Below are 27,235 nucleotides of genomic sequence, written 5' to 3'. Positions count from 1 at the left end.
TTTACAATTTGGTAATTGCACAAGGGCCTCTAGAAGCTGGTTGCTACAAATGGTAGCTTAGTGTAGAATGTATGTAAATTTCTTTGTGGGTTTTTTTTTTTTTTAATGACTTTGTTTTGAAGAGTAATATTTTTGACCAATTCTATTCCTGTCTGGCATTAAAGAATTTGGGGCAACTGTTTGGTCCATTGGCTGCTGCACCACCCTGCTGTAGAGTAATGTGGTATCACTGAGTATGCTAAGCATACTGTTTTATTAAATACTTCCAACAAAAGCAAAGGTTCCGAGCTGTGTTCCAGTGTCCTGGGGTGAACTCTGTGTAGTGCCTGGTGCTGTTCTGACACAAAACCACTGAATCCTTTCTGGTGCATTAAACATCCCAAAGGAGACGGAAATGATGGTGCCAGGGCCGGTAACTGGAATGCCAGTGCTTGTCCTTTAACCTTCCCAGGGACCAGGAGAGCAGGCAATGGATGAGAGGAATGTTAGGACATCCCCAGCCTGGAAATCCCTGCTTTGGTGCTGCTGTCTGATGTAGGGACATCAGTCCAATGCCTTTGTTCTGGTTGTGTCTTTGTGCCTGGAAAGCTGTGGCACTGCCTGGCTCTCACCCTGTGCCTTAACCTGCAGCAGAGCTGGTGATGTTCTTTGTCAGGTACAAGGGAAAGATTTGTTCTGTAAAGTGTGGTGCACTTTAAAGTTAGTCACATGGGCTCATCTTGTATGTGACAGCTGCTAATTGTAGTTCTGTCTGTGCTATGTGACAGCTGCTAATTGTACTTCTGTCTGTGCTAACTCTGCCTGCACGTTGCAGACAGCTGGAACCATGAAGGGGACTTTGTCACTTGTGCTGCCAGCGTTGTCCTGGAGGTGACCACTGGATCCTGGTTCCATCACAGTCTGTACTGGTAGAGTGTGGGAGATCTGTAAGCAAGTGGAGACTCGTGTCAGGCTGCAGTAATGCCCTTCCTCCCCCACTCCCAGCAGTGCCATGCCCAGCTCGGGGAGCCTCAGTGCAGAGTGGCTGTGTGCAGTGCAAGTGCTGTGCCTGCACCAGCCCTGCCTGAAATGCAATGGGCGTGGGAGATCTGTCAGCCACGGCACAAAGCAAAGTGCAGGGTGCTCAGCTCCAGCACTGCACTGCCTGCACACAGACAGACACACAGACAGACACACAGACAGACACACAGACACTCTGCTGCCTCCGTGCCTCCCCTGGCAGTGGCACTGCTGTAACCAGGGCTCAGCTGCAAACACCACATCACACCCGTGTAAAAAGAGAAGTGTTTATTGGTTATATACTGTAGCACTGACAGTGTTTGAGTCAGGAGAGACATGCAGATACGTGTGTGTTTACATTTGGCATGCAGACTAAGAGCACTGTGCCACTGGAAGGAGGTGAGCACCATCTGTATCCGCTGCCATGGGCAGCCTGGCGAGGAAAGCGCTGGCTTTCCTCTACTCAGCATGCTGAGACAGGGCAAGTTCTTAGAGGGTGGAACACTGCTCAGAGCTCTATTGGACACAGAGTTTATTGTAGGGGAAAAGGCAATACTGCAACCCTGGAAAATCCGCTTAACTTGGATGAACCTGTGATTATGAAAAGATTTCTTGCATTATTTGTCTTCTAACTAAGCTGCCCCACCCAAATATATGTTCACAAATACAAAAAAATAGATTTATTCTCTTAAAAATACATTCCATGCAGCCTGGAGCGCTGCTTCCCCAAAGCAGGAGCCGGCACCGCGCGTGGGGCGGGCAGGAGGACGAATCCTTTGGGCCCTGGGGTGTGACGGTGGGAGGCAGCTGCAAACGATGGCTTCGTGTTGGGGTGCACAGCCCAGCCTGGAGCAGTGCCCTGATTGCTTCAAAGGTGTGCAAGGGTGGCAGAGATGAGGTCAGAGATGACACCAGTGTGACTATTGCTTCGGTCTAGCTAGGAACTTGCTTGTGCCGAGTGTCTCTGGAAGCAGCGGCCGGCGGCTCTGCCCCGTGCTGCAGTGCACAGCACCGGGGGCCAGGCTCTCACCCCACACCCTGCAGGGAGCTGGGCAGCAGCTCTGGGGGCTGCAGAGGTGCTGTGGACGTGAAGGAAGCCATTCCATGGAGCAGTGAGCTGCTGGGCCCTCAGACTGGAGCCAGCCTTGTGGGGAAAGCGCTGGCTCTCCAAAAAGGGAGCAGCAGCTGAGGTTCCTCGGGAGCAGCGAGCACTGACAACACTTCCTCTGTACAGCAAATACATTTACAACTTTGGGATTACCCGAGGGCTCGATGCAAGGCCTTGTGCATCATCAAGCCTAATGAAAAGCCTGTTATATTTATATGCTAAAATTACAAATACTTCTTCAGTGATGGCAATATTTACACATATACTCTATTTTACAGCTGTTCAAAAAAAGTGTGCAATTCGAGTAAACACATTGTGTTTCCTGAAGTCATTGCTATAAGATTAATAATACAATCAGCTCCTATTGCACTCATTGACTAGAGGGCATGGCCCCTTTCCATTCTAGGTAGGGTTTTCTTTCTCAGAATTAATCTCAGCTGTGTTAAAAACAACCAGTGTGCAGTTACCAAGTGACACCTGTGTCCGGTATTTACAAGCAGTGAAGGTGAGTCTAGAGCAGGAGTTCAAGGTATCTGCTGTAAAATATTGAACAAATCACTGAGGCAGCTGGAGAAAGGAGAGACATCATCTGTGAGAAGCACCTGAAGACGGTGCCAGCTGGGGCTAAGGCAGCTGAGCAGCAGGGTAAAGCGCTCCTGTTGCTCTGGCAGAGAAAACCCAACATCTATTGCTGCTGCTGGCTCTTCCCTTGCACTCCAGACACGGGGCTGTGTTCTTGGGCTGAGCACTGCCTTGGGAAGCTGGTGGGGGTTTCGTGGCCAGGCACAGGGTGAAGCACAGGGATGCAGAGATTTCCTCGCCACGACTGAAACCTTGGAGGCTCTTTGGGAGCACCGTGCTGAGCACATCCACGCCAGCAAGGCCAGGAGGAGAACGCTGCTGGATGCGTAGGGACGTCCTGGGGAGCGTGCAGCCGTGTCCTGCAGCAGGATGGGGCCGTTCAGTCCTGCCCAAAGCGATCCTTGTCCTCCTCAGTACGTGGGCGCTGTCCTGCACTGCCCAGCAGCGCCTCTCCCACAGCCACTGGCACAGGTGCCAGCTCAGCAGCAGCTCTGGGAATGTGCAGAGAGGGAATCCCTGGGACAGCTGAGGAGGCAGGTGCGTGCCAAGGTGCCTCCCAGCCGCTCCCAGGGTCAGCAGGCAGGGACTGAGCGAGTTTGGGCTGTGAGGCAGCAGCTGTAGTCTGGAGGGGCACGTGAAAGGAAGGGGCAGAGTCAGAGGAACCCTGTGCTGGGCAGAGCTGAGCTGGGCACTGCTGGGCAGAGCTGGGCACACCGAGGCAGGGGAAGCTGCTGCTGCTGCCCAGGAAATCCCCCTGACCCAGGGAGCGCTGAGCAGAGCAGGGTGCTCGGGAGGACGCAGCCGTTGCACTCTGTTCCATCCACGGTGGTTCCACACTGCACAATCCATACGGATTTCCAATCCTTCCTGATAAACACGGGGCAGGGCAGAAGTCTGAATTTAGCTTCAGAATTTCATTTTTAGTTTGGAGTTTTGAGTTTAAATTTTTTTCCCACTATCTCATTCTACTAGCACTATCCTATCAATGGTAAGAGAGCATTTGATACAATTTATTTTAATATAATTTAAAGATTATTAGAGCTGCCACTCAGTACTAATTTAAAAGCGTTATCTTTTTGTCTTGGTATGCAAGTTGACACATATGTCATGACATGTAGAAGAATAAAATGAAGGGTTAAAAATATACACTTGGGAAAACATCTTTAAAATTCCAAAAAGAAACTTTTTTTTTTTTTCAAAAATAATTTTTCCCTTCCTCCAAACAATCTTTATAAAAAAATAATCATGTTGCTAAAACGCATCCCTTTTACATAAATGTTTTCATAGATATTTTGCAACCAGCTCTATTTTTTTTTTTTTTTTTAATCATTTTCTTCTCAGAATTGAGGTGTGTATTTCCCAGGCCAGGCAGGTGCAGCACAAGCAGCTGCCTCTGCTCCCTGCTCCTCTGGAGGTGGGACGTGGGAACAAGAGTGGGGTGCAGCTCTTCCCACAGCACCTCTGAAACAGATCAAGGACCTTTTGTGCCGGGAGCGTTTTCCTGTCCTGCTGCAGAGGGACAGGCAGCACGGGGGATGGCAGTGGTGGCTGTGTGGGGCCAGCCCAGCAGCTGGGGATGGGATGGGATGTGATTAGGATGGGATTGGGATGGGATGGGGATGGGATGGAGGGACTGTGAGAGCCAGGTGCCATCCCCTCGCTCAGGGCAGGCGCTGCTGCAGCCCCTGAGCAGCTCCCGGAGCTGTGGGGACGTCTGTGCCCCACAGTGGCACCAGCTGCACTGGGGGCCTGCGGGCACACACCTCTGTCTGAGCACTCTCTGACCTTAGCTGGGCCCCAGGCGTGGCTGCCAGGGGCTGAGGCACAGACCAAAGCTACTGCAGATGGGCCGAGCGTCCAATCCAGCTGTCCCCACCCTGTTTTGGGAAGGAACGAGGACATTCTGCTTGTCTGGGAGGAAAAGCACTTGCTTCTTTTTCCCTTAGGGCTCAACTGCCTTTCACAAGCCCCAGAGCTGCTGCCTGCAGAGGGTAGCATGTGAAGCTTCAGACAAATGGCACCCTGGGCCCAGGCAGGAGCTGCTGCTGTGCTGGTTTGGCTCAGTGGTGACTTCCTGGTGCAGGATCTCAAGTGATGATGGGTAGATCATGCAGAGCTTGTGGCAGAGACTGACAGTGATAGGGAACCAACTCCTACACAACATTTTCTGCTCTCCTTCCCTCTCAGTTTGTAAAGTAACCGCTGGGGAACTCTCCTCTTGCCTAGAGACAAAGGGTGCTGGGATCACAGGTTCTGAGGTGACCACAAGCCCAGCCAGCAAGGCTGTAGCAGGAGAATGCAAACTCCACGTGAACTGAAAGCTCTCAGTTGTGGTGGACGTGATCACAGGGACGCCGCTGGGATCTGGTGTGAACACAAGTGAATAAAAAGTTCTCTCTGGTGCAAGGAGTACCATTGTTCAGAGAGGCTGGGTAGTCAGAGTTTCCATATGGAGACAGACCTATCCTACAGGGAAGATTAAGATTGCAGGTACAGAGATGAAAAGTGGAAGTCCCCTGAGCAAAGTCTCTGCAGCTGCCTCTTCAGCAATGAAGGAAAACAATTCACTGGTAAAGCTGCTGTACCTTTCAAATCGCATTACAAAACTGGTTTCAGGCTAGCTGAAGCCTCTGGGGAGGTCACAAACAGGTGATGCCTGTGAGCTTGGTACTGTCCTGCCTCTTGCTTCACCGTGGTCACTGAGAAGGGAACGCAGCTCATCTCCGAGACGTCCGGCAAGCCCGGGCAGCGCCCTGCAAGAGACAAAGCTCACAGAGTGCCCACAGCCCAGGCTGCCCCTGCAGCGTTCCTGCTCTGCAGACAAGATTGCAATTCCCCTTGGCAGCCATCCCAAATCCCACCAGGATCACAGCTAAACAGGCAAGAGGGAATTCCAGGAGAAAAAGGAATTCTTTTGTTCAGACTTCAGCATGACTGTACACCTCAGAAATCCACCTGGGCCCCAATATTGTCAGAGGGAAGCCCCCTCTGAAGTGAAGAGGCTGAAATACACTTTTTTTTTCACATTTCAAGCAATAAGTCATAATGGCTATAATGTAGGGCATTTCCCACTCCTTTGTGTGTCCAGTCAGAGGTGGTTTAGGGGGCAGAGCAGCAGGGGTGCAGCAGAGAAACACTGGTAGTACAGCTGCCAGCTGAGGCAGGGACTCTGCCTCTGTCTCTCCAAACGTTTTTTTCCATCCCTGATTGATTCATGTACCAGAGGGTGAATAGCTGCAGTGCCACTTAGTTCTTGGAGAACATTCTTAGCCATAAAGCTTGCTGAAACAAGTTTATAACAGAAAATACAGCAGCCACTCCACCCCTGGCAAGTGCTGACTTCAGACTTGATTTCTCCTACAAGAGCTGAGACTTTTTTGGACAACTCTGAGTTAGGTCAGTTCAGGTATTGGCTTCTTGCCTTGTAACACCTCCCCTGACGTACCTGCTCCTCTCCTTGGAGCCCTGCTGGTGCAGGGGGGCTGGCTTCAGGCTCCTGCAGCTCCACCTTGCTGGCTGTCCTCTTCCCCGCAGCGTCAGCCTGGAGGAGGTGCTCAGAGGAGCCATACTGCTTCCTCCTGGAACTCGACACAAAATCCTTGCTGTCATCCTGTGCAAAGGAAAACAAAAAGGGTTGGGAGCCAGGGTATGTGAAGGGTCTGGAAGAGCACGGGGGTCCTAGTCCCAGGTTTGCAGTGTAAGGTCTGGGCTTGAGTCCCTTTAGCAAGGAGGGACTTAAAGCACCAGGCCAGCTCTGGCATGGCCTCATTTATCTGCTATTTCATAAAGATTTTTTTGCCAATTTTATGCAGCAGACAGCCCAGCTCTGTCCATATTAATGTCAGAGGCATAAGAAAACCACGCATTCCTCTGACATTGCTGCTGCTCATCTGCTCCCTGCCTGCCAGCACATCTGCACTAATTTCCATCAAGCATCACACCAGGGGAATACAGACTCACTGTGCGGAACACGAACCCTCAGAGTGCTCGAGGTGCCTCGGTCTCTAGGGAGCTGGGGAAGGCTGGCTGCCAGCAGCAGAGGGAGCTGGCCCCAGGCTGCAGCACCCACTCACCCAGCAGCAGCTCCCTGGGGCTCCCAAAGCCACACTCACACAAGAGCCAATTCCTCCCGCAGCTTCCTTAGAGACGTTTGCACATGTCGGCAATACCCAAAGGGAAGGTTGCAGTGGAAGACAGGAAGATGGATTTGGGCAAAACCAGCACAGATCCCACATTTCCCATGTAAGATTCTCAAGGCAGTGTCAGACTGGATAGTGGAGCTGGGAAGAGGTGACAGCGATACCTTCACAGGACAGCTCAGTCCTTCTGCCAGAGAAGATAGCTACGCCTTTAACTGAAACACAAATCCCAGCAGAAACAAGCTGCTGTGATATGAGGTGCATTATAAGCCTGAAGATGCCCCTCAAAGGGTTTTTTTCCAAGGGCATATGCAACAAGGGCAAGTTGCATACAATTTGCTGTATCTAGTACAATTGAGTATCTGCAGTCTTTCAGGTTAACTTCATACTCCTCATTTACAAACTGCCCAGGAAGCATTTCCAGACCAGAGTCTGTGAGAAAACCATGAAGCTCTTACCACAAAGAGCTCTATCTCTACAGCTGCCGTTAGAGCCACAACTCCGCCTCGGGCACAACCCCACTCAAATCTGCTCATTTCCATCATTTTTTCATTGCTGCTCCAAAATTAAACTGCCACACAAAGTCACTGCGAAAAGCACTCCACACCCTCCTCCTTAAGCTGTGACTGTGCCTTCCCTGATGCTACTGTGCCGTTATTCACGTGGCATTACAGGGCCCAAGCAGATGGATCTCATTTCCATAAGGCTAAATCTGGTAATTCACACATGAGAAAGTTGTGAATTGTGAATTCACTGAAGGAAGACAGCAGGAGCCGGGAGAGGCAGCGCTCGGGAAATAAGCTGTAAGAATTTCAACTCATGCATCCTACAAGTAACAGACAACTCGGAAAGAACCTCATGAGCTGGCAGAGTGCTGAGCACAGGGTACTCACAGGGAGCGTGGTGCGCTGCCAGGCTGCAGCTGCTGCGGCATCACTCGCGTAGCTCCTGCGTGTCAGCAGCTCAGATGCACTCAAGTTACTTTTGGTCCTTCGGGAACCCAGTTCAGGGGCACCCCAAGAATTAGCTGTGGCACTCGTCCTTGATGAACTCTGCTCCAGGAAGTCTGTCTTTGAACTATTCCCTTCCCCTTCTAAAAGGTCCACTGAGGACCTACACAAGCTTGTGGCACTGAAAGTTGCGCTTTTCTCCACTTTGGTTTGAGAGTCCTCCAGGGAATGCAGGCCTTGTCTCGTTCTCCAGGAACTTCTCACAGTGACGTGCTTTGTTTCTGATGAACCTGCATCTGAGGAGCCGTGGCTCTTCCAGCTGATTGTCTCCAAAGGTGTCTCACTGTTCCTCTCCATGAGTTCTGAAGTCTTTAGCATGATGCTGCTCCTGGAGACCACTGTTTCAGCTTTACTCCTCGGCGCTGCCTCTCCACTTCTGTCAGTCTCAGATGACTTCAGAGCACTTCTATTAATCGAGATCTCAAGGGGTGAAGGGACATTGCTTGTTACGGATGGTGAAGGCTCATTTGAAGCAACTCTGATGTTGCTGGTGGTAACATGCCTTTCCTTTGCTGCTGTATCTGCAGTGGTCCTTGCAGCTGTGGGCTCAGAAGGAAAGATTGTGATGCTGCTTGTCATTTTATTTGTTACCATTTTAATAGTAGACTTCTGTTTTTCTGACTCTGCCTCTGAAACAGTCCCTCCCATGATTGCCTTCATGTCCTTCTCAACAATTGCAGGTTTAATGATGGCTTTTGATCTCAGAGCTTCTCTAGGGCTGAAGGACCTTCTGGATTTCAGTCCTCCAGTGTTGGCATCTGATGGCTTTATGCACTTGGTAGAGTCTTCATCGTTCACAGTTTTTTTGTCATTTTCAAAAAGCGATGCTCTAAAAACTCCCCTAGAACTGGAGAACTGCTTGGAACTAACTTTCTTTCTTGTCTCAAAATCTGACTGAGTGGTTGATTTTTTGCCTCTCCCTGGTTCTTCATCTGAATTAAGTCTTTCCTGGTTACTCTGGATAGTTCTGGAGTCAGTTTTTAACCCCATATTCACATGATCTGTTGCTGCACTTGAAGACTGCTCGGTGCCTTCTTTATCAAGACCTGTGAGAACCTGCAGAATGTCTTCCTGACTCCTGGAGTGATGGGAACGCTTTGTTAGCGCCGAGAGCTTCACACTTTCAAGCGACGTGTCTGCGGCTTCCTTTTCCTGGGACATTGCCGCCCGTTTCGGCCTCCCCTCCGAGGGCTGCCTGTGTGCTGCAGCAAAAGCGCTCGCTGCTTCCACTCTGGAGCCGGCAGAGTCCGACACTGGCGCACTGGAGGACACGAGGTACCTGCAGGCCGAGGCTGTGCCGTTGGAAGAGGTGTGGTTACCCCTCGGGAGCTGCGTGTCCCCCAGGCACTCACCGACTTCAGCCTGACCTGATTTCAGCTTCTCAGCCAAGGAACCCACTGGTTCTCCTCTGTTAGACTTTTCATCCCGTGTGTCAGCACCGTTCTGGCAGCTGCCACGGAGCACCTGAGGTGGCTTTTCAGCCTTGGATCTCAGGCCCGGATCACCCACAGGTTTGGAAGGTGCTTTCCAAGACTTCTGCTCCTGCGCAGCAGGAGGATATCGGCTGAGGACGGATGGCTGCTCTTTGGATCTCTTCCCCTCATTCTGCAGGATGCAGCCGTCCTTCTGACCGGAAGAAATAGTGGAAACTAAAGATTTCTCTTCCAGTCTTCTTGTATCCGTGGCAGCAGCATCTGAAAGGGCAGATGCAGCAGAAGCTTTCCCTGCTTTTCTGCTGATTAAGTTTGGACTGGGCACCTGCTTGCCGCTGTGGCTGTAGCTGTCATTGCTGATAGAGAAGTCTCTGTTCCGTGCTCTGTCCCGGCGCTGCTGCGGTGAGAGCTCCCTTGGCTTGTGCTTAGCAGCTGTCAAATCGGTCATGACGCCTCTGTATTTCGGTCGGTCGTGTTTCCCCCTGCTAGAAAAGCTGGCATCTTCATTCTCGACCTCTCCATTCTCCAGATCTTTCTGTTTCTTTATTTGCATTTTTATTTCTTCTAGCTGACCTGTTAAGAGTTTGTTTTTATTCTGCTCGCTTAAGTAACTGTCTTCCAGATCATTATTTTTGGCTCTCACTTTTTTAAGTTCTTCTTCCAAAGATTCAAAATGCTTGATCTGAGTTTTAAGTTTCTCGATTTCTTGGGTGAGGTCTTTCACTTTGTTGTCTTCCTGGTTTTTATTCTTTTGGTTTTCTGATTTGTTCCTGGTTTCATTTTCTACGTGTTTCAGGTAATCCACACTTCCCTTCCTCCTGGTCTCCTTAGAAGGCAGTGCAGAAGTCAAGTCATCTTCAATTCTCATGTCATTTCTGTCCAGGAGATTGTTGGATGACCTTTCTAGCAAGTTGGATGCATTTCTAGTTTGATCTGCCCTATTTAGTTTATTGTTTTGTTCTAGTTTCTGTGTTAGCTCCTGGATTATTTTTTCATTTTGCTTTTCTCTTTCGTTAAAATGTTTTCTTTCCGTGATAAAGCTCAGGGCTAAGGATTTCAGCTTTTCTAACTCAGCCGTTAAGGTCTGCTCAGTTTTATCCAGCCTGTCCTCAGATGATTCCAGTTCTTTCACCTTCACTCGAAGTATTTCCAATTCTGTAGATATTTTTTTGGTCAAGTTCTTTTCTTCATTGAGGCTAAGACACAGCTGTGTACAGTCGTTCTTGCTCCTGCTGAAGGCCTCCTCCAGCTTCTCCAGCTCTGCCATTCTCCTCTGAAGGAGCTCAATTTCTGACTTCAGATCTCGAGTGAGGCTCTCCTCCTCTTCAAGTTTTTCTTTCATTAATCTGCAAAGCTCTTCAGCCTTCCTAATTTCTTCATCCTTGCCTTCAATCTTCAGCACTCTTTTCCTCAGGGCTTCAATGTCAGCCAGCATGCTGGAGTTGCTGCCTTCTGCCTGGATAACTTTGTCCTGGAGGTCAAGCAGTTCATCCTCTGCCTTCTGCAGATTTTTAGTTGCTTCCTCCAGTTCATCGAGGCGGCGACTGAGGCTCTGCAGTTTGAAACGTAGGTGCCGATTTGAGGTTTCCTTGTAACCTGTACATTCTGCCATGATTATTTTATTCCTTTCAGAATAAAGCTTTTCTTAGTCTGGATGAATGGTATGCACCTTGTGTATTTCTGGTATGTTACTGTTCCTTTGAGCGGAGGCGATCTCACCCTGAAAGAAAAAAAATTGGGGGAAAAAAAAAATCAAATACCCAAACCAGCCAAAAACCAAAACAAAACCCTGAAAAACAAACAAACAAAAAACCCCAAAAACCAAACCACCAAAAAACCACACACAAACAAAAAACTGTAAACAACAACAACAAAAGCCCACACCCAAAAACAAACAAACAAAAACCCAAACTGAAACAAAAACACCACAGGAAGGAAAAGAGGATGATTTCATAAACAGCAAGTGAATTGTGGCAGTGACAAATGTAATGAGAGTTCAGTTTAACAGTGCCATCTGGGCCACCAGTAAAGTCAGATGAGACTCTGGACACACTGAAAAGGCTCAACGGTCACAGCAGCAGCTGATGCACTCCTGCAGCTCAGGGACAGCTCCTCCTGGCTGGGCCAGAGGAAACACTGAATAAAAGTACAACAGCAGGGATGGCATTATTCTGTACGTGGTACTGGACTGTGCATTGACACACCCAAGACTGATGCATCTCACTTTGCTTAGCTCTAGGGTCTCCTAGATTCAAAGAGAAAAAGATGGTCAGCTGTCTTCACCTGACCTTGCCAGGGAAGCAGGACTTTCCACAGGACAGCTCCTCCCTCCGTGACAACAAAGGGATGTGGATGGCAGTTGTCTCCCCAGGACTGATGCCACTCTTTCTCCAGGGGCCATGCATCAAGAACATGATCTGAAAGCTGAGGAGAGTTTTGGGAAAGCTCAGAAAAGCTTGTGTGCTTCTTTACTCTATAAAACTTAAAGACCTGGTTTCACCTCAACAACCTGCATTAAGCCAAGAGGCTGCCACACACGTCTGTCAAGTGCTAGGAGACACCAGTATCTCCCTCAAGCACGTTTTGCACTCAGTCTTTGAGGTTTTAATTCTTTTTGCTTGCACTTTTATACTGATAATGCAACATCCCTCAGTGTGGCTGGGTGAGCGTGAGCTCGCAGTGGTGGCACTGCTGGAGATGGCACAGCACCCATCCTCACAGCGTATGTGACACATTTGGCTTTACCCAATCCTAAAGAAGAATGGGAATCATTAATGGCTGAGTCCACAATCTCTTTTTACTAATTTATTTGTTTGCTCTTGAGGTTGCCAGGGTTTCCCATAGACTCTGCAGAGCAGCACTCATCAAAGGCAATTGAAAATCAATAGATTCAAGCAGAGCTATAATCAGAGAATAGAAAAGCAATTTGCCTCATTGGAGTTTGAGTCCTCGGGATCCTGTGTGTTGTGAAACCACACAGGCTGAGGTTTGCATTCCTCAGCTGACAGGTGGCCCAGTTTCAGGTGAGGAGCAGGGCAGGGCTGTTGTCCTTGCTCTTATGGATGGAGCATATATCCATACTCCCTCCGCTTCCCCAAATGCTGGGGTGAACTTAGAACCCTGTTCTATTTTCTGCTAAACTATGACTCAGAATATCCCTGGGAACTGTATTTTTGCACTGAACACAATGCTAGGAGTGTCTGGACACCTCTGGGGAATGGGAGCCTTAGGCAGTGCAGGTCTCCAGACTACCCAAATTACATCAGGTGGCTGACAGTCACTTCAGGCATGAGGGCAGCTCTGTGGATGTACACCAGCAAAACCTGGGGTAGCGAGGGAGTTCCTCTGAGCAGTCCCCAAAGGCCAGGCAGGTCAGGGAGAAGCTGATGAAACAATCCTCCTGTTGCGTACTTTCCCACCTGAAGCACAGGCTGATGTGCTGGTTGGACTCTGCCCCACGTGCACATGCACCTGCAGTTTTAATGCAAAGGTTTCTGGTGCTGCATACGGATGCAAGGGAGTGTGAACGTGTCACGCTCACGTATGGTAACGCTGCTGATGAATCGTGCTCGTATCACAGCTCAGCGTGCTGAGAGCACCACTGGGACTTTTCTTCCCTGCCCCAGGGTGAAACGGGCTGGGAGGAGTCCAGCGTGTCATCCTTCATTTGTGAAGTAAAATTTATCTACCGTCTAAATAGAAAAAGGACACAGGTGTCACAAATTGCAGCAAATGGCAATACTGTGGCCAGAGCCTTCAATCAGTAAAAAAGAGAAGGAAGGAAAAGTTTCTCTTAATACGATTTTGCCTTTCGTGGGCTCTTTCCAGCACCTGGTTCTTGGCTTGACACAATGACACAAAGTCATGAGAACAGGAGAAAAACACTAAAGAAAAGAAAAAGGGAATAAAACAAGAGGCAAAGTCCCCTATGTGACATCAACCCTGCATGCCACCTGCAGGCATTTAGGAGCCTCCTGGGACAGCTGAGGAGGCACATGATGTGTTTGCGTACACGGGATGGGGACAGGGGCTCCCTGGCCCCACTGAACACACAGCCAAAATGCCAAGTGACTTTTGGGGATGCTTACGTATTTTGAGGGATGAATTGTCCAGAACTGGCTGCATCTAGTAGGAGAGGAAATTCTAAAAGTCAGGAAGAAGCTCAGTAATCTGGAATTGGATTGACCATTGGCTAATACAATATGAGACAGCAGTCAGAAATAACCACAGTGACCACAACCTTCAATGAAACTCGAATTATGACACCAAATAGCATCCAGAGCAGTGTGAGACACTGCAGCAGGCTCTGCAGATGTCAGAGAGGATCTTGCACATCACTGAGTCACACTGACCCTGCGTCAACACTCCAATCACCCAGTGATTGCTTTTCTCCTTGCAATATAAAATGTTTCCTTACATGGAGCTGGCAGGGCCGGTGCAAAAGCAGCAGAGCACAAAGCCAGCCACAGATGCTCACTGGGGTTTGAGCAGTCGTGCTTTACTGTGCACAGCACAGCAGAGATTTTGCTTTCCTCTACACGGCCACTCTCCTCTGGCTCCCCCTTGAAATCACTGCTCGACTCACACTGGAAGGGCTCACTGAAAGCAGCTCTGGGTGCAGCACCTTCCTTTCAGCAGCAGAGCAGTGTAAACCTGCACAAGTGCCAAAGAGGGCTGCTAGTGGCATCCTTGCCCTGGGAGCCCCATTGCAAGGAAGATGTCACCCATACTCTGGAGCTCTTGATCAGAAATGGATTGATATTTCCAAAGGCCCTCAGCATGCTACTCCCATGTGCCATCCTGCACTGGAGTCAAAGCTGAGAAAGATGCATTATTTCTTCCCATGCTGCCACTTGTACTGTCCTCAGGAGCAGATTTTATTGTCACAATTGATTTCACAAACACTATGCAGGCATCTCTTCAGCGAGTCACAAACTTGGCAGCACCCTGCAGATGGCATGGGAAAAGCAGCCCCAGCTCAGTGGTGCTTTTGTAATAATTACTGGACACAGAGGTCTCCCACCTCCTTCACCCTCCATCCCTCCCCTCCCATCCCCACCAAGCTCAGCTTTGAAAGGACTCCAGGGGCCATGGCTCTCACCATCGCTTCAGTCCCCAGATATGTGCTAGCAGGAAGGTAGCTGAGCCACCCCTGGGCTAGCTGAAAGCCCCAGACTAACTGGAAAGGTGCAGGGGAGATTCAGAGCACGCAAGATCCAGAGAATTGTTAGAAAAATGAATGAAATAATATGTCAATGATTATTGAATGTGAAGAACCCAAAGTTCTTCAGACAGGCACCTCAGTTGGACCTACAGTGCCTGTTCCTCTATTCCTTTTCTTCTCCTGCACCACTGCATCTTTTGTGCTTCTCAAACTTCATTCAGCATATAATTATATTCAGCATACAGTAAAAGCCCTTCTCCAACTTACCTTCCACGCTGTCACTTTAATAAGCTTGACTCCTGACCTTGCTCTTCTGCCCTCTTCATCTGGCCACCATAGATCTTACCTTTCAAGCACAACGCTATTCCCTCCACCCTCTTCTGTCTGGCTTGCGCTGAAGGCTGGGCCATCAATCCCGGTTCCTGCTGGTGTTTTTACTCCCTTGTCCCATCCTGTTACCTTCTGCTTGTCTCTGGTCAGACTCACTCTGTTCAGTGCCCTACTTGTGCTTGTATGTAGTGGCACACCAGGGCACTTCTTGCTGCACAATGTTATGGAAGCCAGAAGTCCTCATGGGTTCATAAAGCAGCAATTGGACACATTCATGGAATAAAAATCCCTCAAAGTTATTCCTACGGGGGACCCACTCCTTGTTCAGCAAGGCCACTTGAGACAAAACTTGCAGGTTAGAAGAGTGCTTTGATCTGCGTGGTTGCACACTTCCCCCATCGCTCTCCCTCCTTCCCAGGCATCCATTTCCAGCCATTGCTCTCACACCATAGAGCTCTTACCATCTTCTTGGGCTCCTTTATTGTCCTGTCACAAACACTTGCCCAGGTGAAACAGGAACTAACACTGCACATCTGACAAGTACCACACCGCAAAATTGGCTACACACCCGAAAGCACAAACCCACACAATTTTTCACTCAGCAACATCTACAGAGCTGGGAAAGGCCTGTCTGGTACAATACACTTAATAAGATTAACTTCAGGTACTCAGAACCGTCTCTGAATCATTTTGCTCATTAGGCATAGGCAGCTCTAACCTTCACATTCTTCCTAACACTATACCCAAGCCACATGGCTACAAACATATCCCTGCTGGCATGAAAATTACAGAGTATTGTGTGTTTCCCTGCATCCTGTCCGATACAGGGCACATTCCATTCTCCTAACAGAGTAGAAGGACATCTGAGTCAGCGTTGCAGGAACACTCCTTTGATTGCTGTTGAGTTTTTCTGGCTAAAAGATCGCCTCAGCCACTCGGAGGTTTCCACGCAGATCCCTACAAACCCTGCAGAAAACTGGGATTGCTCCAAAGGTCCTCCCAAAAAAAAAAAAAAACCCACAAACTCATGAACTCTGTAGCACAGACAACTGGACACTCTTGTGACTTTCCCCCTGGAAGAAGTCATTCAATTAAGTTTGTAAGTGCTAAAAGGAAAGCTTTCAGCTCCCTGCCACAGGAACAGCTTGAGGAGCTGCCATAGCTGCTGCCTCTCGTGGACTGCTGCAGTTCCCAATCCATCCATTTTCTGCCTTGGACAGAAATAAAGGGCAGGCAGGAATCAGCCTGTGTGTGGTACCCGTGTACCCAAAATGTATTCTGCTCGAGCAGTGCATTCAGTACAAAGATATTCAGGCATTCCCCACAGACAAAAAAAGTCAGATGATTGCTCCCCTGATCCCAGTTTGTTAAGGCCAGGTGGATGAATGGACTCCTGGAGCCTGCACTGTCATCAGGGACCAAAAAGAGCATTATTGTACACCTGTAGCAGTACATGAGCCTGGCTTAGGCCTGCCCTCTGTGCCAAGGCCAGCTGGCACAGAACGATCTTTTAAACCAGTCCTTTTAAACCTGCTTTGCCTCCAAGCATGACAGACCCTGCTAACTTCTGAGCCGTCCCCAGAAGATGTCTGGGAAGATCCAGGCCAAGCCATGCCAAGAATTGTACAAACATAAGGCAGCACTGATGTGATCAGTGACCCATGGATCAGGATTGTCCCCATTCCTTAGTCCTAGTAGGGAAAACCTTTTGGGAACAGCTCAGACACTCAACTTCAACTCCATTTCAGGATAGGTGCCCTGTCCTCTCTGCACACCTTGCCCTGCACTTCCTTCTGCTGTGTGCACACAGGATTTTGTTCTGAGCAGGTCCAGCAGGCACTGCACAGACCCTCAGACTGTGATGCCATGGTAGCATGAGGCAATAAAATGTGACCTGAAATAAAAATCATCATTCATATTTCAGTAAGTGTCTAAATTTTAATTTTCCATTAATCTTTACTAATGCCTCTTTAACTCAAAAATTCTAAGCAGACATCTAGGACTAGTTACTCTGATAAAATTCAATATTCAAGCATAAGCCCAGCTTGTGCCTTGCAGGCCAACTCTAGAAGTCATTAGCTATCCATCGAACAGAACTGCCTTACCACTAGAAAGAATCATGATCATCAGAAAACTTCTGCTGATTTGGGAGATTTATCCCAAGTCCCTGCAGCGTTGCTCCTGCTGAGGGGATCCCTCTCGAGGGCAGGCTGCTGTTCCCTCGATTTGTCTGTGAGGAGCTTGCCCTGGCCTGGAACACCCCACACAGCCTCTCCCATGCAAATCCACCACCTGCCCTGCTTAGTGCAGATGCAGATTAAATTGCTGGCACGTTTTCAGGACCCTGCCCGGGGACAGATGGACAGCAGCACTTCTGCAGGCACGCTCAGCAGTCTGGCCTGCCCTGCGCTTGCCGCCTAAATGCAAAGGGCTGAACAAAGTCTGCAATTAGTAGCAATTGAGACTCGTGGAAGGAATTCCCTGAGGAAGCCAGGGAATCTGATTCAGATTACAGGTGTCACTGCTGCTGCTCTTGGAGCAAACCAGGTTTTACACTTGAGCTGTAAACCTCGGGTGAGGGCTGTGTGTTAGGGGAGCTGCAGTGCTCAGCATGCAGGCACACTCTGGCACAGGCAGCACCGCAGCAGCTCAAGCTCAACTCCGCAGCTTTTGGACAAACATTTGTTAGAGATGTGGGAGAGACTAGCAGCATATCTCAGCTCAGCTGCCTGGAGAACAGCAGGGTTAACATCACTGCCATGAAAAGTCCAGGAGGAACCTGTCAGCCACGAGAAATGCCTCTGGCACAGAGGCTGACCGGCTTGGGTTACACCAGCACCATCACTTCCAGCCGGAGGCAAACATTTCGGCTGCAATCCACGAAATCTGCACGCTCTGAAGCAAGACCCTGGGTGCTGTTACCAGACCAAGGTGCCAGCACCAGCTCAGGGCCTCTTCCAGAGCCGCTTGGTCGCCCTGCAGGAGCAGCAGCTGAACTGAGCAAGCAGCCAGGACAGCAGGCAGGCAAGACGGGGCACGACGGTGCAGCGGGACGCCCTCCCATTAGCGAGGTACCCACGCACCACGGGCACTGAGTCACTGGCGGCGCAGCCAAAGCCGGGTGATTTCTCCCCACGGTCATGTGAGCTGGGTGGACCACGGCTGCAGTCTCACAGCCACTTGCGCAGGTAAATGAAGGCTGGCTGGCAAACCAGCGCACCGTGAGTAATCTCCAGATCCTTCGAGGCCTCCCAATGCAAACAGTTGGTAACTCTGTCCCCTGGCTGTACCACAAATACTAATTGTGATCTTGGACTCCCTTTTAACAACCAGCTTTTTCCCCCCTCTTCTGAGCTCCCAACCTGCAGCTCTTTTGTTCACTGGCAAGTTCCAAGACACCACTCAACTCATGACTATCGTGGGAAAAGTTTGATCCAAATTCTCCATTTCATGCTGCCAGAAATCCAACAATCTTGAAATACCCTGTATTAACAAGGCAGTTCTACAGGGCAGCCTGCATTTGCTTTTAAGTCCTGGATATCCAAGGTTGATAACTAATGGACAGCAGACAGACAAATTCTACTGCTCTTGGAGCACAGGTATTCCTGCAAGCATTACACAAGGTGCTAATGATGAAATCTACAGGCTTAATGCCAAGCATTAATTTATCCGAATCCTATCCTAAATGAAGACTGGAGCAAAGAGGGCATATGCTTTTCTTGCAGCATGTTTAAGAAGTGGAGAGTGAGAAATAGTGCATAAGGCAAAAATGGCAGCAGAGGATGCCCTCCAGGACTTTTCCAGGACATGGCTGTCTAACTGCACTCACTTGCATTGTTATTTATGTGTCCTTTTTCTCCTTGTACTCCCTGGACTGAAGGAAGGAAGGATGTTTAGAGGAAGGAAGCACTGGTGTGGCTGTACCGAGACAGGACCATGCTGCTTCCCCCACCATGCTGCTCCTTTCTACAGAGGAGGGAAAGAGTAGGAAATTCACATTTTCTCTCTCATCTCAGTTAGCAGTAAGGGAATGAAGGTAACCTCAGTCCAGCTCTGATTTCACACAGGGTTAGTGCCCAAAGCTGGAGCAGGTTGCTCAGGACTGCATTAAGTTGTGAAAATCTCCAGGGTCAGAAATGCCCCAACCCCTCAGGCTCTGTTTCCTGTCAGAACAATCTCAGGGAGAAAATTATTTTCCTTTATGTTCAGTTGGAATTTACCATGCTGCAACTCTTGTGCACCTGGAATGGGGCAATACCCAGCATCAGTTCAGACGGTGGAGGAATGGATTGAGAGCCCTGCAGAGACTGACTTGAGGGTATTGGTGGACAGGAAAATGGACATGACCCTGCAGTCTGTGCTTGCAGCCTAGAAAGCCAACAATGGTTCTTGGCTGCATCAAAAAAATTGTGGCCAGCAGGTCAAGGGAAGTGATTCTCCTGCTCTGCTCTCATGACACCCCACATGGAGCACTGCATCTGGAATTCTGGAGTCCTCAGAAAAATTACAGTGGCAGTGGGATCTCAAGAGGCCGCAAAAAAAGATCCAAGGGCTGTAATACCTTTGTGCAGAAGGGCTGAGAGAGTTGGGGTTGTTCAGTCTGGAGAAGAGAAGACTCTGGGGAGATCTTATAGGCCTTTCAATATATAAAGAGGGTTTATAGGAAAGACACAGACAGATTTTTACCACACACTGTAGTGATGGGATGTGGGCACTGGTTTCAAACTAAGAGAGCAGGTTAAGATTGGATATTAGGAAGAAATTCCTCCCTGTGAAGGTGGTGAGTCACTGGCACAAGCTGCCCAAAGAAGCTGTGGATGTCCCTTCCCTGGAAGTGTCCAAGGTCAAGTTGGATGGGGCTTTAGGTCCAGTGAAATATCCACCTGAATCTCATGGCCCTTCAGACACCACCTTAGCAGCACTGAGCAGAAAAGAAGAGCCTTCTCTTGATCTGCCTCACATGCAGTGACTGCCATGCTGCCAATGCTCTGCTGAGCCTGTGCAGCTGGCTGCTGCCACTCTTGCTTTAGCAGAGAGATGCTCAGTGTGCCCCACCAGCTCACACACAGCTGGGCTCTGAAGCAAGGACTGTGCTGAACTCTCAGCCACATGCCCCAGCAGTTGCAGCAGTCCCTAGAGGCACACATGGCAGAGAGTACTAAAAAAAAAATTAAAACCCACCCTGCTCTGCAAATCAGCTCAAAGCGTAGGCAGCAGAGGAAAAGTGAATGGGGATGATCTGAGTGTAAGGACTTGGGAGCACGTTTCTGTCGTAAGACAGCCAGAGAACGCAAGCCAGAGCATGGGGCTTGCCAGTCCTGCTGCTCCAGGAGGGAAATGAGGGGCCGGTGACCCAGACCCAAGGAGTGTCACCCGGCAGTCAAGGCGGTCAGCAGGGCACAGCTGTTTCCCTGCACTCCGCAGCTCCTGCTTCTCTCTGCCTGCAGCTCCAGCCAGCCTTTCAGCCCAGCTCTGGTACACCAGCCACCAGCAGCCTGTTTGTGGTCTATGCTCTGCAGACACTACACCCCAGAGAGCCTCCCCATCTTCCCACTGTTGCTGGAAAAGAGTTCCCCACCTCCACAGCTCCACTGCAGCATTGCTCCTGCAGTCACCTTCAAACACACAATTTCACAGCTTTCCCAAAGCACTGCTGGTACTCTCTGTCTCCTTCACAGCAGCTCTGACAGTGGCTACAAAGGAAAAAAACTATTCCAAACTGTGCTCCTTGTTCCCATGCTCTGCCCAGTGCAAGAAAGGTAACATCCAGAGAATTTTAGAGCATATGCAGGCAGCTTACAATATACTGACAGCCAAAACTAGCACAGAACGTCAACACCCACGTTACACAGGATACCTTTATGCAAAGACATTAGTCACACTGAGCAGCATTAAAAACAATCCTGATGAGCAGCTATACAGAATGGGATGCAGACAGAAGAGTGAGAGACTTCATTAGGAATTCTCAATTGCTTCAAGTTCAAATTCTCACCACAAAGCAGTACTAGTAGTTATTTATTATCATCCAGGAATTATTGTTTTCCAGTAAAAACAGACATATTTCCAAATGATTCACACTACCTGAGAAATTAACGTTTTTGCAGCTCTGTTGCAGATCCTAGGTCAGGAATCTCCATTCTGTTCCGGTAAATTCCACTAAGATATCACATGTAACAACAAGTTCTTTAAGAAGTTTCATCAGATTTTCCCTTTAAGGTATCCCACTGCACTCCCACGTGAGGCACAGGCACCTCAAAGGCACAAGCAGCTAAAAGTGCTGCAGTGGAATCAGATGATCAGCACAACCTTGGAGCCTCTGCAGCCTCGGAAACACAACCTGTGATCCTCAAATCAATCCAGTGGGGAAGACACAAGCCAGTGCTGAACCTGAAGTGCCAGATAATGCATACAGAAGCAATTTTAATTAAAGCAACTTTGAGGATGAACGTGAAAACAAAGCCTGACGGATTTTGCTGCAACACGTACCGAGGGTGCAGCACTGCAGCAAAAGCTGTCACTCCCATCCGTAGAGCTGTGCGGCATGCAGCAGCACGGGTGGCAGGGCTGACGACACCAGGCAGCACAGCCACGCTGCACAGCCCAGAGCGACCCTTCTGCAAGCACTGCATTGCATGCAGCAACAGAGGAAAGTGTGAAAAGTAAGCATCCAAGGTAAAGAGAAACATTCTTGAGCTAATTAAAGAGCTGCTTGAGCGCATGTTCATCGTGATCAGTCATGCAGAAAGACATTTTCAGCTTAGGATGAAGCTACCATTTTTAGAGGTCAGTGAGAACACTGCAACACTTTCAGGAGAAGTAGGAACGTGGGCCCTACCGTGCCACACAACAACACGCTCCCCCTTTGCTCCCACACCTTTACCCACGCTGGCACTTGCAGTGCAGTGCGCTGTCTGTCACCCGCCCCAGGGCCCGCTGGGGAGAAGGGAGCAGTCAGTGGGATGAGCTGCTGCGCGCTGCCCATGGTGGGAGAGCCGCTGTCCTGGAGCAGAGCGACGTGTGCCAGCAGAAAGCACCTTCCTCAGGACTGCTGTGCCGTGACACAGGTCAGGCAGCCCTCTCACATCACCTGCCTACAGCCACAGATGCTTTCCTCTCCTACTGCGCAGCCTGACACATGAGCCCCAAGCTCCAGTGGTTTTGTAATATTAACCACCAAAGCCGAATCCTACAGGGCTAAGAAAGCCTTGGTTCTCATCTCCTGCTGCTCTGCTTTCTCAGAGGCGTGCAGTGCACAGTCAAGGATAGCCACAACGCTATTTGCAAGGGGTCTGAATGAAATCAGTCCTGCTACTTCTGAGCCAAACAATCACAAATCCAAGCGAGGAACATGGGGGAGTTTTGTGGCAAAAAAAATCTTATTTACATCAACGCCCCCTCCCCCTGCTCCAGGCATCAAGTTTGCAAGTTGAAATCACAAACCTCAAAACCGGCTGAGTTAATGAGTTAATTCAATACTAAGTAAGGTTTGATACTATGGCCTGGGCAGTACAGCAGGTCAAACTATGACTTAATCTATGACTTAAAAAACAATTAGCTAAGTAAATTCAGAAGTATAAATGTTTACATGCAGGGGCTTGTCCACCCAGTACAGATTAAAAATCGCTAAAGCCTACACTTTCCCCTTTGTGACTTGAAGCAGCAAAACCACCACATTCCTCACAAACCAGGGCAGACAGCAAGGAGGAGTGATGAGGAAGCATCCACACTTGACAGTGCATGTCTCTCATAACTTCATCCTAGAGCACCCAGGAGCCCACCTGTCAGGAGCAGGAGCTGCCCATGGAACCAGTCTGCCTGCGCCTGCAGCCAAGGGAGGACAGCGAGCGTGGCTGGCGTGTGGACAGCTGGTCCTGACAGACAGGGCAGGGCAGGGCAGGATGACAGCTACTATGCTGCAGCAGGCCAAGGAGCAGCCATACAGAAGTTCCCAGCTCACACAAAGTATTTACACACGTGAGACTGGTGCACTTTGCTGGCCCAAGCTCAATACAGCTGCTCAGAGTCCAGATGACAGGACTCTGAAGTTACTCTGCTAGGAGGACACTTGAGGTTTGCTCAATTCAATGAAGCTCTGACAAACAGGGCTCAAAAGATTGGGACTCAATAGAGGTAGAAAATTTTCCACTGAAGTCCTCTAAACATGATGTCTCTTCTCCTCTGCCCAAACCTGGGCAGCACTTTGCACGAGCAGGAACTTTGCAAAGGTTGCACATCCAAACTCACTGTGAAAGCATGGTGGTGACAGAAACATCAATGCACACAGCAATGCCCAGATGCTCAAGGGATGCTGCCACTGCACAAGTAACCTCACAAACTTTGGACCAGATCCTCAAACCTAAGTTTTAAAGTCATTTTCAGGTGTTTCTGCACTGCCCTTGCCTCCTTCTAGCCTCGTGCTCCCCTCCCCTGGCCAGAGTAAAGCAGCCCTGCAGCCAGGCTGGGAATCAGGCAGGGCTAAAGGGAGTGGAAGGGGAGGTTGATGGTTAATTTTCACCCAGATCAACTCTCTGAACACAACTGCATGGAGTTTTTGTCAGCTGGGGAAGGGCTAGAAAGGGCACCTGGAGGAGAAGGCAAGCACAAGGGGAAAGGCAAACCCACCTCATCCAGGCTCAGTGCCCACCTACACTGATGTAGCACTTCCCAAATCCATGACTGGAGAGGATGTGAAAACCCATCTCTCCTCCAGCTCGACAAGAGCAAGCAGCTGCTCTCATCCACTCACTGTCACACAGAAACAAACTTACCAGCTTATGCCTTCTTATACTTTATACCTGCATATTGGCAACTTTGTTCCTAAGCAAAGAAATTCCGCATTTCACTCCAGAGGTTATCGGTGTGGATCCTTAGGGGTTTTACTATGAGAAGAGACAAGGCTGCAGAGTGGGCTGGGTGCTAAGAATAACATTAAAACTCATTTTTTACTAAACACCCCCTCTCCTTTCAGCCCATCACTCACAGGGTGCATTCACCTTTCTGGACTGTGTTTCTATGAGAAATTCAAACGTTCAGGAATACAAACGTTACATTCGCTGCACAACCATCGCAAGAAAGCACCAAAATATTCTCATCTTTCTTTTACAGAAAAGGAAACAGAAACTGCCTGTGCACAGCATTCATGCTTCTGTCATGCTTAGGTAAAGCCGTGTGGTGCACCTGCATATCTTACTCCACCCTGGTGAGGGTTAAAGCACACAGGGCTGAGGTCTCCTTACAAGCCCTTATCTGCCAAGATTAGGGCCTCAGCAGGGGAACATCACTGCCAAAACCTAAGACACCACCAGAGACACAAAAGCATTAAGGCCTAAATTGCCACATTCTGATGGCTGACATCCAATGCCACACTTTATATTTGATAATTTCAAAAACACTGGTTTTCAGGCTGCTGAATCAATCCAAACCCCACCGACTTCACGGGAATGGCATGCCTGGCACGCCTCCTCAGTCGGGGTGGTTGTGAAGGCTCCTAAATCTGGACAGTTAAGGGCAAATGGTTTGTGGGTTTTCCACCAAACTGATTCTGTCACCAGCTCTGAACCCTCAAGTCCAGGGAGATGTGACTGTCCACAGTGTGCTGCAGTCACCACCAGGAGAAGGCTGCCAGCCCCTGTTACCCTGGCAAACAGCTGAGCTTGGACAGGGAGATTAATCACTACAGAGGGAAGAAGAGATCCAGTTAAAAGACTAAAGCCCTCCAAAGGATTCAGCCCATTGAAAGCAGAGGGAACAACAGTATGGAAAGACAAGGCCAACCAACAGCTTTGGGAATGCAGGAAGTGCTGGCAAGCAACACCTGCTCATCAGCTGTCACCAAATATTTGAAAACATCTATGCTTTCTATTTCATCTGCGCTCATACAACCATTAAGCAAGGCTAAAAGCCTGTACAGCAGGCCTTTGACGTGCAAAGAGGTATGCAACCATGCCATAACCATCACAACAAAGGTGCTCCATTCCAGCGTGATGCCAGGGCTCCCATGATCTGCAGTCCACTAGTCAGTGTGAAATATATCACTGCTATGAACCATCACCCTCGTGGGAATCTTCCAATCAAAACGACCTCCTAAAGAGATTACATGCTTCATTTTAGTGTAACAATTGTATCAAAATTGTCCTCTTTATTTTGTCACTTCACTCAGCAATGCCAGCCATACTTTCTGAAAAACTTCTGTGAGCAAAGAGGCCTCTGGTTCCTTACCAGCTGCTGCCCATGGTGGGAAGGAAAGGTTTCATGGAGGACATGCACAGCCTCAGAGTCCCTGGGTACAATACTCTGGTAAGGTCATAATGAAAGATGTAATCACCAACCCATTTGAACACACAAAATAATGTGGTTGAGTCTGTGAAGAACGCTGGGCTTTTAAATATTACCATGTCTTGTAATAGCCACATTTGAGAGTTTTCTTTTTTTAACAAGAGTTATTTTTGCCTACAATTCCTAGCCTCGCATTAAATAAAGAAAATCAGTAATTTACTCTCAGTTGGGCAATTTTCAGAACACAGAGACAGCCAGAAGGCTAGCAAGAAGTCTACGCACTTGCAACTTATTTCTACTTCTTAGAAGTCAACATTGGTCAGATTGGCCTTCAGAAACTTCACCATAACAACCTAATGCTAATTTCATAGCATTATGAGGAAGCTGGGCTTGAAGAACTAATTAGGTCAGGAGCCACAGGGGTTAGTTAAGGGGGATCTGACTACTCTTGAATTGAGCTGTTCTCCCACACTCCCTTTGCCCCAGCTCATTCCTTCCCCCAGGAACTTCGAGACACATTTCCAAAAGAGACACAGCAATCAGCTCTCCACGTCCTCCTCCTCCTCGCAGCGTTACAGAGGGCTGGCCGCCCTGAGAAGCCCAGGCTGGATGCCGGAGAGGGGGTCCCATGCCCAGAGGGGTTTTGCACGCCAGGGCCCTGCACAAGAATCGCTCCCTCGGGGCTCCCAGGGTGGGGATCTCAGCCCGGCAGGCGCTGCCGACCCTTTTGTGCAGCCCTTACTGCCGCAGAGCCGATACAATGGAGGAATTACACTTCTGCAAGTGCCGCAGAAGCACACCAGCCACAGAGCACGCTGTCCCTGCCGAAACGTGCCAGCACAAGCTGAGCAGAGCACAGAGCTGCTGGCTCCGTGCTCGCACAGACTGTAACACCGGGGAACACCGCTGCCCCCGCCCCAGAATGTCCTGCAGGTCAGCAGATGCATACCTCCGCCATGAGGCTGTAGGCATGCGGTAAGTTACTGCATTTTTCCCCCCCTAAACACGGAATGCCACGGACGATTCCAGGTTGTAAAAATCCTCCTTGCCACTGTCACCGCCGTGGTGCTGCGCTCACCCGCCCCAGCGGCTCTGGGCGAGAGACTCGGCAAGGAACAACCCCAACACTCGCGATGAGCACCCCTTCCCCTGATTTTTGCGGAATATTTTAACAGAATTTACGCACCAATTAAAATCTCATCCCACTGCACCTAACTCGAATGTGCTGATTAGTTGGGATGGTCACTTTAACTCGTGTTTAATTGGTTTAAAGGGTTCAGACGTAGCATTAGAAGGGGGGCAAAAATGCAGATTTGCAATGAAAGCGCAATCACCAAGGACAACCAGCGAAGGTCTGCTGTGCCACTGGCTTCACATGCCAGCACATGGGACACCTGACAAAGCCAAATGGGCTAAGTTTAAGAAATTTTCGGAAGAGGCAAAGAAAAGTTTCACAATGCTCCATCAATTAATTTCCTCGCGACGGGGGAGCAAAGAAGACTGAAGTGATTAACAAAGTCAGAGCATCAGAAAAGCACATATATTAAAAAAAAAGTTATTAATTACATGATAAACGTGGGCGGGCTGGGAAAAAAGGGAGAATTCAGGAAAAATAACCAACAGGAAAGGGAGTATGCGGCTGCTGCAAAGGGGTGGGGGAAAAAAAAAAAAAAGGTTATGCACAGAAAACGCGTTAAGCGCCGGGAAAACTCCAAAATCTCAACCAAGCCCCAGCCTATGGGTTTGGGAACTTCCTTGCGGGCAGCTCGCGACAGCGAGGAGCGGCGGGACCGTGCCCTTCCCGGGCGGGGACGGGGCCGATCTCCGCTCAGGAAAGCGGCTGTTCCGGTCCCGTCGGAAGGAGCCCGACGGCGGCTCCATTTCCGAGCGGGAGCCGAGGCCCCGGCGGGCGCCGCAGGGCCGGGTCTCCCGCAGCGGGGTCCCCGCCGCCGCCGCCACCCGCGGGCGACCCGGCCTCGAGGCACCCGCTCGGGAAGGGACGGGAAAGGCGGCGGCGGTCAAAGACAAAGCGGATGCCTCAAATTCCTCCCCGCCCCGCCGGTCTGCGGGCACCCCCCGCCCTCCGCCCCTTCATCGCCCACCTCTGCCTACCTGGGCAGCAGGAGCGGCCAGGCTTCCCTCCCTCCCGGCCCGGGCTTGGGCAGCCGCAGCCCGCGAGGGGCTCCGGGGCTCGG

The 27,235-nt window shown here is 49.7% G+C and overlaps 1 protein-coding gene across 3 annotated transcripts; it reads right to left on the bottom strand.

Annotated features, from left to right (window-relative positions):
• Positions 1 to 1,286: 1,286 nt before the first annotated feature.
• On the bottom strand, positions 1,287 to 27,235 carry LUZP1 (leucine zipper protein 1). 3 transcript variants are annotated; one of them, XM_040086078.2, is made up of 5 exons: positions 27,153 to 27,227; positions 11,560 to 11,695; positions 7,722 to 10,991; positions 6,135 to 6,299; positions 1,287 to 5,442 (listed from the first exon to the last, which is right to left on the bottom strand). In XM_040086078.2, exons 3-5 carry the CDS (start codon positions 10,881 to 10,883, stop codon positions 5,407 to 5,409), a joined length of 3,363 nt encoding a protein of 1,120 aa, XP_039942012.1. In that variant the 5' UTR covers positions 10,884 to 10,991; positions 11,560 to 11,695; positions 27,153 to 27,227; the 3' UTR covers positions 1,287 to 5,406. The 3 variants fall into 3 exon arrangements, with proteins under 3 accessions (XP_039942012.1, XP_039942010.1, XP_039942013.1); XM_040086076.2 differs by lacking the exon at positions 11,560 to 11,695 and having other exon boundaries at positions 27,153 to 27,235; XM_040086079.2 differs by lacking the exons at positions 11,560 to 11,695; positions 27,153 to 27,227 and adding an exon at positions 20,847 to 20,980.

Source organism: Hirundo rustica, chromosome 25, assembly GCF_015227805.2.
Source record: "Hirundo rustica isolate bHirRus1 chromosome 25, bHirRus1.pri.v3, whole genome shotgun sequence".
NCBI classification, from domain to species: Eukaryota; Metazoa; Chordata; class Aves; order Passeriformes; family Hirundinidae; genus Hirundo; species Hirundo rustica.
This window is presented reverse-complemented; position numbering and strand designations above follow the sequence as displayed.

Excerpts from the sequence above, each read along its gene's own strand:
- LUZP1 (XM_040086076.2), bottom strand. The coding sequence starts at position 10,883 with ATGGCAGAATGTACAGGTTACAAGGAAACCTCAAATCGGCACCTACGT. Across the intron at positions 6,300-7,721 it reads GGCAGCGCACCACGCTCCCT|GATGACAGCAAGGATTTTGT; the intron begins GTGAGTACCCTG and ends TCCTTTGCACAG. Across the intron at positions 5,443-6,134 it reads GGCTCCAAGGAGAGGAGCAG|GGCGCTGCCCGGGCTTGCCG; the intron begins GTACGTCAGGGG and ends TGTCTCTTGCAG.